Below are 9,547 nucleotides of genomic sequence, written 5' to 3'. Positions count from 1 at the left end.
TAGCGACCGCTACACCTAGTAATAGGGTTGGACGCCACTGAGTCCGATATCGTAAGTATGTCTAATGTTACTTGTTAGTTTTATATGGAAATACTCATATACTCCTAATTGAGATATCATTGTATATAAACCAATAAATCTCAAATAAGTACATTTGGCGATTTGAGTACCTATCTATACAGAGCGATTAAAACATATTAAGTATTTGAAGAAAAAGACTAATAATGACATTTTTTTAATAATATTTTACGAACTAATTTTAATTTAATAATTAATACCTACATATTATTTATTATTTTTTCCGTTTATTCATACAGGTTTTTGCACACTTCTTTTTCTGATATGATTTTTTTGTAACAAATCTCAACTAAATGTATTGGTTTAGACCACAAGAAAGTATGAGTTTACCGGTGGTTTATTATACCCATAGCTTGATTTAAAATTAAAATATAATAAAAAGGCTATGAGATGCCTTGGATAATAATCTCGCCTTTAAATTTTATAAAAGATCGATTCGCTCTAAATTTTAAACCAACGGAGCTAAACACAATCTTTTGAGAGCGTACAATTTGCTATGTTACTCACTTGTAAGCAGGATATAACAAATGTCTATGTAAGGAATAACAGCAATTATTACGCAAAATATCAGCGTAACTCTAAACAAAACTACTGTAAGTCTATAGATACATAAAAATTTTCACTTATTAACATTTTCAATAGGTACACCAAAATATCGATGTTGTTTTTTATTGTAATTCAAAAACAAAACCGTAGATGAATGACATTTTCACAGAATATTAGCAGTTTCCACATACCATACAATTTTTGAAATATTGCAATTCCATTTGAGCCATATAGACATATAGCATTTTCAGATTTTATTAGTTTTTTCTAAATTAATGTCAATTAAAAAAATTTTATCCGACAGAAAACTTGAAAATGTAATCAATAAGAAAACATTAAAAATTCCTCATAAGTTTTTGTTAGAAGAAACAAAACAAAAATCTGGGCATAAATCTACAATATTTTTTATGAGCGTCTAAAAATTAGAATTTTACTTAACAAAACTAAGAAAATTTTCCTTCTTACTAAAATTTCATAAAAAAAAAAAAAAAAATGTTTTTTTTTATCTCTAAGAATTGAAAATTTAATACAAAATTCCTCATAAACCTACTTTTAACAATAAACAAATGTCTATCGGAATGTCAAATTACATTTTTATGAACATTTAAAGTTAGGCTGTAGGAAGTTTTTGATGTCTAGGAGGCATGGCCTGTTTGCCCTCCCCTATACGCTGTGCCTATTAGATCCTAGGAGCTAGGAATATCTTACAGGGGGTAAAAACAATCCAAGGAAAATCTCAGCCCGCCCTACCAGGTACAATTATCATAGGATCTATTTAATTTAAGGATTTTCAGGATTCCAAAAAACTTCAGAAAATGAATTCAATGTTAATTTGATTATTAAAAATAAATAAATAAAATAACATTTCATGAATAATATTATTCTTGTTTTATTGAAAAATAACACTTCTTCATAACTTATCATTGTCAACAGCTTTTCAAGGATTGTACCAAAGTGGATCTTGCTGCAAAATATAATATTTTTATGAAAAACATAACTAAGGAAAATAAATAACATTTAACTTACTTCTTGAGTTTTAGCTTTGACTTTTCTTTCGATGAGTTGTTGTAATGCTTCTGATCGCACTGATAATGTATCTATTTTCTCTAAAAGCTGTTGGTAAGGTGATAATGGTTGTGTTCCCATAACGACATGTCCAAGTTTTGAGTCAATTTTTGCATCTAACCTGGCATTCCTGATGAGGTTCACAATCCAGCACTCAGCCTCTTCTGGGTTCATATTAAGCTTTTCAGCCAACATACTAAATAATAAATAAAGGATTTAAATGTTATGAAGTTATAAAAACAGAGTATACATACCCAATACTAATACACTGATGAATACGACAAAAAGTTTCAAAAATCATCAAACGAGCATTTTCTACAAAATCATCAAGGCACGCAGTCAAAAAGAAGTCATTAAAAAGAACAATTTGGCATTCATGTAATTTGTCCCTGGCTCCTTCAAAATCAAAATTAACGTAGAGATTTTCTAGAAGTTCAGTTATAGGGTCACGGTAGGTATAAGACTCCTGAATACAGTATAAGTATTAATAAATATTTAAAATGTATAGTAATAGACAATTCATCTACATTTTATTAAACTCACCTGTTGAATAACCTTAACAAGATCCTTCATGGCTGCTCTTCTTGAACGATTGATGATTACTGCAGTGGCCAAGTAGCGAAGAATGTGTGGACACATGGTTTGAATAGCATTTAAATAGCTGATAACAAAATAATTTGTTTATAATTTTTTATATAACATCATAATTTATTATTATTACTAATATAAAATATTCACAATATATTACTTAGGCCTGTATAGAAACATGTCAATAATAAGGTCACGTCCCTTAACATGATTGAAAAACACAAATAGACTCCAGTGAATTAACCATGTTCGTTGTTGTAGCAAATGCAATGGGGAACCATTTGTATTAGAATCAATGTACTCTCGCAGCTTGTTTAAATCTTCAAGAGCAGTTTCCCAGTTTTGAATAAGAATTTCAGATGCTAATTTTCCCCAAAGAACATTCAAGTAATTCTAAACAATATTTCATATATTATAAATATAATACAAGAAACTCAATAAGAATTTTACACATTCATGAATTTACCTTATCAGAAGGCGACATAACTAATAAATAAAAGTACAAATGACTTGTTGTACCAGCATAATTTCCACAGTCATAATGGTACTTGGCAAATTTGTACATACTTTCCATCATTTCTACTTTAAACTAAATTAACAAAAAATTTGATAATTTAATTACAATTTATTTCATACTAAGAGACTTTATAGTTTGATACAATGATTATTATTTCAAATAGTCCATAACATTTTCTGTACTTATAAGCATACTAAACTAAAAATATTTTCCATTGACGTTAGGACTTATAGAAATGTAAATTCCATATTTTAAAGAACCTCCTGGTAATTAGCAGTATATTATTATAATCAGTTAGTTTAATTGATATTAGAAAACTCTGGGAGGTGTGAGGGAGAACCATAGAGAACTTCCTCTCCACTTTCCGCTTTCAGAAATTGTAGTGCATTATATATTATAGTAGTCACAATAAGCCTAGTGGCAATGTAACACAACATATATGAGGTAGTCTTGACTCTTGACACAAAAATTCCGATTGTCAGATAGTCGAGATGGTCAGGAAGTTCCATTAATATGACATAATAATATATATTATTAAACAATCTACACAAATTTAAGATTTTTTAACTTTAAGCAAACTATAATTATTTTAATATTAAAAAGGTTAGGTAAACAACATTGATATCTATTTAGTTTTTTAGATTCATATTTTATAACAAATTATATTATTTTCAGAAATACATTTTAATATACTCATATCAATTGTTTATTAATTTAATAGTACTTTATAGGAACTCCTTAAAAAAAGTAATTTAAAAAAAAACATTAGTTCAAATTAAATTCCAAGAATTTGAATTGAAAATAAAATCAATTATTATTATTTTAGAATAGGAATAACACTTACGTTGAATTCATTGGTTAGATAGGTAGACAATGTTTTAGGATCCCTCATTGTTTCCATATTTTTCATGACTTTATCATCTTTGAGGAAATTCATCACAACGTCAACTTCACTTTGAAATTGATTGAGCTGCGATACAATTTGATCTCTTCTTGTTTTCATTTCCTAATATCATAACGTAACGATAAAATAAAAAACATTGTTGGTTGTAAGTTCTACAGTAATTAAATGGGTACATACCTCTGGTACTTCTTTTTCAGGATTCAACTGTTTGTAAATCTCTATTACATAATCCATCATGTTAGTCTTATTAAGAATGTCCAATTTGGCTTGCAAAATTTCATTCTCGTTGTAAATCTAAATAAACGTTTTGTGGTCAGTCAAACATTTTACAACAATTGCTGTTTGGCAGAGATCATACACACTCATACAGTGCAATTTGGTGTCCACGACCAAAAATTCACCAAAACGCAATTCTTCCATAAACCGTAATCGAACGGCATACGTTTCCCAATAGTTCGAGACGGGTAAATTGAAAAACACTTACCTTTTTCGCCCACAAGAACTCCAGCAGCGGGGCGACCAAATGCCGGTCCAGGTATTTGGTCATCTTACTCGTCAAATCAAATTTAGCCATGTTTGTTTGTGACCGACTACTATAATGAATGTATGGTAAATAAGTAATGCAGTGACTATCCGACAGTAAAGACGAAAATTAAGCAAATAAAGTCTAAAGGCGGCCTCACAGAAGATACACTTTGAATGGCCGTAATTCTTGAATCGTGGTCCAAAATATGTTCAATCCAACTCGGTCCACTCCATAGATAGATAAACATCCACTCGGACCATGATAAAATGGACTTATGAAAAATCTTTATCATGACTCGGCCCAAAGAGAATAAATAAATGGAAGCGCACAGATAACAGCAGCATTGCCCAGTGTTGCCAGGTCCGATTTTCATAAGACAGTTTTAAGACATCGATGATCGATTTCATCGATTTTATCGCCTAATTACTTTTTAAAGTTCAATAACGCAGTCTGGTACTTTTACAGACCACAGTGTCGATTTCACTGTTCACTCAACAGTCAACGGACAACATGCGCTGTTCCACGACGTTCAGCACGTTTTAATAAAATATACACTGCTAAAATACATGGTATATTTAGCCATGAAAATATAGAATAAGAGGTATCCCCAAAAGAAGACACTGGCGAGACTGCTTAAAGTTAACAATTGTCAATTGTCTATAAATTATGGTTGCCACGCATCGGTGGTAATCGGTGGGTGTGTGTGTGTGGTGGGTGGGGAGGGCGTCTTGAGGTGGATTAGCCCCCCCCCCCAAAAAAAAAAGTCCATCAAGCCCCCTCCTTTATAAGTTGTGTAGGATCGAAGCCTTCCCTACTAACAATGATGTTAATATAGTTAGCGCCCCCTGAAATTGTAATGGATTTCCGCTTATGGACTACCAAGTATCTATAGCCGTGATGTGTAGTACCATGAATCACGATGTAGAGAAGATACATTGAGGGTAGTACAGAATTAGTGAATATTTTAATTTGTAATACCACAGACTCATAGATTAAATTTATTAAATTATCTGTTACTGAATATACTGAACTTATAAAATATAGTATATACATATTATATATGTATATGTCATATGATCTAAGATACTGAACATGATATTTTTTAGTAAATTATTAAATGTATATAGTTTTACCATATTATTCTGTGGTTTTACGCAGATCACGATTAAAGATATATATTATAGTTAAGTATTATAGCACAGAACAATATTATTACTAGTATTAAGTACCTATATTGTTCTATGATTTAATTGTGACTCAGGTGGGATCACAACGTTTTGTCCCACATTTTTATTTTCCAAAGTCAACTTATTCCAGTAATTGCAACACGAAACAAATTCTGTGATTTAAAATTATTTCAATTTATCTTTTCACAATTACATGTATAGATAAGTTGTTCCAATGAGGCAACGAACGTTTATTTCATAATTTATTTTTTGTTTTTGTAAACACAAAATAAAACATTTAGAACGAACCACGAATTAAAATAGACAGTATAAATGTATAATCACAGAATAGATGAAATAATATATCACGGTCTTAAAAGATTTTCTAAGACCGTGGTCACGACATAACAACATCAAGCCCGGGTTATGGGGGGGGGGGCATAGCCCCCGGGCCTCAATGGTTGGAATTTGTTTAAGGGCCTCTGATCTTATCCAGTAGTGACGCCAATTACAATTCCCTATTTAACAACGTTTATCAATCCGTTGGTGGTCGCTAAGCCCTAGAGCATAGAGCACAAACTTCTTATGTCTTATACTATGGCACTAACTACACTGGACAGTGGACTGGAAACGTGACAAGCAGACGTCAAGTTAAACCATGACGTCATTAACCATGGTGTAGCAAATCGAAATTCACTTTCGTTCCCAACACATTCCTTATCATTAATACAACGATAACGTTACCCCATCAAATTTCAATTATCAATCTGCAATCATCATTAAAGGTATTCTTCTACCGAGACCTCTAAGGAATATGTCGAAGAACAAATTAAACTTGACCCTTCCTCCTGGTGTGGCTGACAACCAACAGCCTGTGTCACCATCTGCACCATTATCGGCAGCATCAGACGCAGGGTAAGTGACCACAAACTACAAATACAAAAATTGTCTGTTGAAACTGGTTGGTTAACCATTAACATAATTTTTTTGTATGGTACAGATGCGACAAATTAAGCGTAGCAAGTCTACAAGAACAATTGGATCGAGTCGGAATGGACGACGAACAACGAAAACGAATGGAATTATTTTTATGTCAAAAAGAAAAGATTGGGGGTGAACTTAGTGATGCAGACTTTGAGAAAATGAAAGATGGTGAACTAGGTGCCGGCAACGGTGGAGTAGTTATGAAAGTCAAACACAAGTCTAGCGGACTTATCATGGCCAGAAAAGTAATAGAACTTAACAAACTCAATTGATTTCCTAGTGCATACAATTATATTTTTATAATGTTTAAAACTTAAAAATGTATTGTAGACATAATTATATATAATACATAGGTATTATATAATTGGCTATATTTCTAATTTCCATGATTTTTGACACTTCACTTTTATTTATACATATATATAAATTTTAAAAATGTTTAGCTCATACACTTAGAAGTAAAGCCTGCAATAAAAAAACAAATCATTCGGGAACTTAAAATTTTGCATGAATGTAACCATGCACACATAGTTGGTTTTTATGGAGCATTTTACAGGTAATTGTCTAATTAATAATAATGTTTAAAATTAATAAAAACAATAATTTCTTGTATTTATATAATTACCATTATGGTTATAGTGATGGTGAAATTAGTATTTGCATGGAATACATGGATGGCGGTTCCCTTGATCTCATATTGCAAAAGACTAGAATACCTGAGCCAATGCTTGGAACTATAACTGCTGCTGTGCGTCCACACCAATAGTTTTTAGTTTTAGAAAAAATTACCATCCACATTTTTTTTTTTTATTTCTTTAGGTTGTCAAAGGTCTGATTTATCTTCGAGAACAACATTCCATTATTCACAGAGATGTCAAACCCAGTAACATTTTGGTTAACAGCGCAGGGGAAATTAAGATATGTGATTTTGGTGTGTCTGGTCAATTAATAGACTCTATGGCTAACTCATTTGTTGGTACTAGATCATATATGTCTGTAAGTAATATAAAAAAACCTAAAATTATACTTTTAGTTTTTATAACTTATTTTATTCAACATAATTTTTAAGCCTGAACGACTACAAGGTACACAATATACATTACAAAGTGATATATGGTCCTTGGGATTATCTTTGGTTGAAATGGCCATTGGAATGTATCCCATACCCGCACCTGATGCTAAGACTCTAGCATCAATATTTGGGCCTAGATCTCAGGCGACTGAAACAATAGAAAATATTGAAGGTGATGTCTTCGGTAAGAAAGTTTTAAATACAACTATAATATATTTGTTACATATTGAGCAATTTACTTTATTTAAATCAACTTTCTTTCTCATTCAGCGTTTTCAATTTTTTTTTTATGTTTATAAAAAAAATACTTGAAACATTTTAAATATTAACATGTTTTAACTGTTAAAAAAATTCATATGACTTGCATAGTTTTCTTATTTTTATCCATATGATTTTATTTTAGCAAATGGAAATGGACCTAGGCCAATGGCCATTTTTGAACTCCTTGATTACATTGTTAATGAACCACCTCCTACATTACCAGCTGGTATATTCTCTGATGCCTTCAAAGATTTTGTAGACAGATGCTTAAAGAAAAATCCCAATGAGAGAGGAGATTTCAAAATGCTTATGGTAAGATATAATTATTACTTAATATTAATATATATTATGTTCTAATGACAGGGTTTGGAATAAAGGCAAAATCATATTTTGAAAATTTCTTAAATTTAATTAAGTGTCACTTAGCATTTTTACTACACTTAATTTATGTCTCAAAATTTTTGTTACAGTAGAACCTCTATAAGTCAAAATTCAAGGGAAATTAAATTTTTTCAACTTGTTGAGGTTTTTTACTTACTAAAGTTAGGGTAAGTTAGATTAGGCGAGGGAACAGAATTTTCTGAATTATAATTATTGATAGAAACTTACTCGACTTTAAAAATATTAAATTTGCCATATATTCAATTCAGAGTGGAAGCTTTTCTCCAGTTGAAAAATATCAATACTACGCTCATGTTTTTTTTTATATGTGCTTAAAGTTCAAATTTTACGAAATTCATCAACAACAAAAAAATGATCTACTGCATAGTATACATTAAAATTTGAATTATTATAATTTTTGTATGAAATATGAGGAGGGTCAGTACAGCAATTACTAGTGTAATAGATAGGATACTTACAGTTTTTCAAGTTTGTAAATTTAATTGATTATCCAAACAAAATTAATTACTGGGTAAAACTAACACAATAATTTCATAATTTTAACATTAGAGAATGTAATGTTTAATTAGTCTTTTTATGGTTGCCAAAATGTAATGATTATATAAACTAAGTCTTCAAGACATTACTAATACAACATTGACACGTATTGTTTGATATTAATGGTAATTTCTAAATTTGTATGAAACAATGAAGTCAATAAGACATAAATTAGATAGTAAACTATGTAATATAATCATTTTCATATTTTATAGGATCATCAATGGATAAAGAAAGCGGAAAGTGAACCAGTTGACATCGCTGGATGGGTTTGCAAGATAAAAGGTTTAACTCCAACTACTCCAACCAGAATGGCTTCGAATTCAGCATCATGAGTCTGCTCACTGCTCCTAATACAAAGGCTCACTGCTGTGGACTCCTATTTAGACAGAAATGTCTAGAGGTGTGCCCCTCCCAAGCTTAATATAATATAATTGCTTTTGCCAAGAAATTGTTTTGATCGTATTTATGTAGCCTTTTATAGGGTGGTAATTATATATTGTATAATAATTATTAAATAGGATATTGAATGTTATTTTAAAATATATTAGGGATAATTTATAACTAATAATCCCAAGGGTGTTTTTTTTATAAAACTTTTCTACGTGTATTGTGTGATGAAAGCATTAATTTCTATTTCTATTGTTATATTTTATTGGTGTGTTATGTTTTTTTAACCTTATAGCTTACTTGCCTTCCTCTTTTCACAGGCTTATGTTGGTTTAGGTTAGGCACATAATATGCATCATATTGGAGTTGACACATACGAAGCTTAAAATATTAGTAGTATAAGTATTGAACAAATAAATAATTAAGGTCTATTAAGGGGACGTTACAGTGACATTTATTGTCTCCGTCTTACAAGCGCGTAACATACCAACTTGTTGGTTCAACAGAACTC

The 9,547-nt window shown here is 30.7% G+C and overlaps 2 protein-coding genes across 2 annotated transcripts; one reads left to right on the top strand and one right to left on the bottom strand.

Annotated features, from left to right (window-relative positions):
• Positions 1 to 1,483: 1,483 nt before the first annotated feature.
• LOC100161441 (eukaryotic translation initiation factor 3 subunit E) lies at positions 1,484 to 4,492 on the bottom strand. The gene is made up of 9 exons (XM_008188876.3): positions 4,183 to 4,492; positions 3,876 to 3,992; positions 3,639 to 3,800; positions 2,744 to 2,866; positions 2,438 to 2,670; positions 2,233 to 2,350; positions 1,944 to 2,155; positions 1,651 to 1,885; positions 1,484 to 1,588 (listed from the first exon to the last, which is right to left on the bottom strand). The coding sequence occupies exons 1-9, from the start codon at positions 4,270 to 4,272 to the stop codon at positions 1,562 to 1,564; spliced, it is 1,317 nt and encodes a 438-aa protein (XP_008187098.1). The 5' UTR covers positions 4,273 to 4,492; the 3' UTR covers positions 1,484 to 1,561.
• A 1,459-nt stretch (positions 4,493 to 5,951) lies between these two features.
• Positions 5,952 to 9,402, top strand: LOC100159396 (dual specificity mitogen-activated protein kinase kinase dSOR1). The gene is made up of 8 exons (XM_001948260.5): positions 5,952 to 6,305; positions 6,391 to 6,619; positions 6,818 to 6,930; positions 7,014 to 7,122; positions 7,194 to 7,370; positions 7,444 to 7,630; positions 7,850 to 8,019; positions 8,862 to 9,402. The coding sequence occupies exons 1-8, from the start codon at positions 6,205 to 6,207 to the stop codon at positions 8,979 to 8,981; spliced, it is 1,206 nt and encodes a 401-aa protein (XP_001948295.1). The 5' UTR covers positions 5,952 to 6,204; the 3' UTR covers positions 8,982 to 9,402.
• Positions 9,403 to 9,547: the final 145 nt, after the last annotated feature.

Source organism: Acyrthosiphon pisum, chromosome A1, assembly GCF_005508785.2.
Source record: "Acyrthosiphon pisum isolate AL4f chromosome A1, pea_aphid_22Mar2018_4r6ur, whole genome shotgun sequence".
NCBI lineage: Eukaryota > Metazoa > Arthropoda > Insecta > Hemiptera > Aphididae > Acyrthosiphon > Acyrthosiphon pisum.
This window is presented reverse-complemented; position numbering and strand designations above follow the sequence as displayed.

Excerpts from the sequence above, each read along its gene's own strand:
- LOC100161441 (XM_008188876.3), bottom strand. The coding sequence starts at position 4,272 with ATGGCTAAATTTGATTTGACGAGTAAGATGACCAAATACCTGGACCGG. Across the intron at positions 3,801-3,875 it reads CTGAAAAAGAAGTACCAGAG|GAAATGAAAACAAGAAGAGA; the intron begins GTATGTACCCAT and ends TTATGATATTAG. Across the intron at positions 2,867-3,638 it reads ATCTAACCAATGAATTCAAC|TTTAAAGTAGAAATGATGGA; the intron begins GTAAGTGTTATT and ends TTGTTAATTTAG.
- LOC100159396 (XM_001948260.5), top strand. The coding sequence starts at position 6,205 with ATGTCGAAGAACAAATTAAACTTGACCCTTCCTCCTGGTGTGGCTGAC. Across the intron at positions 6,620-6,817 it reads GACTTATCATGGCCAGAAAA|CTCATACACTTAGAAGTAAA; the intron begins GTAATAGAACTT and ends AAAAATGTTTAG. Across the intron at positions 7,123-7,193 it reads TTGGAACTATAACTGCTGCT|GTTGTCAAAGGTCTGATTTA; the intron begins GTGCGTCCACAC and ends TTATTTCTTTAG.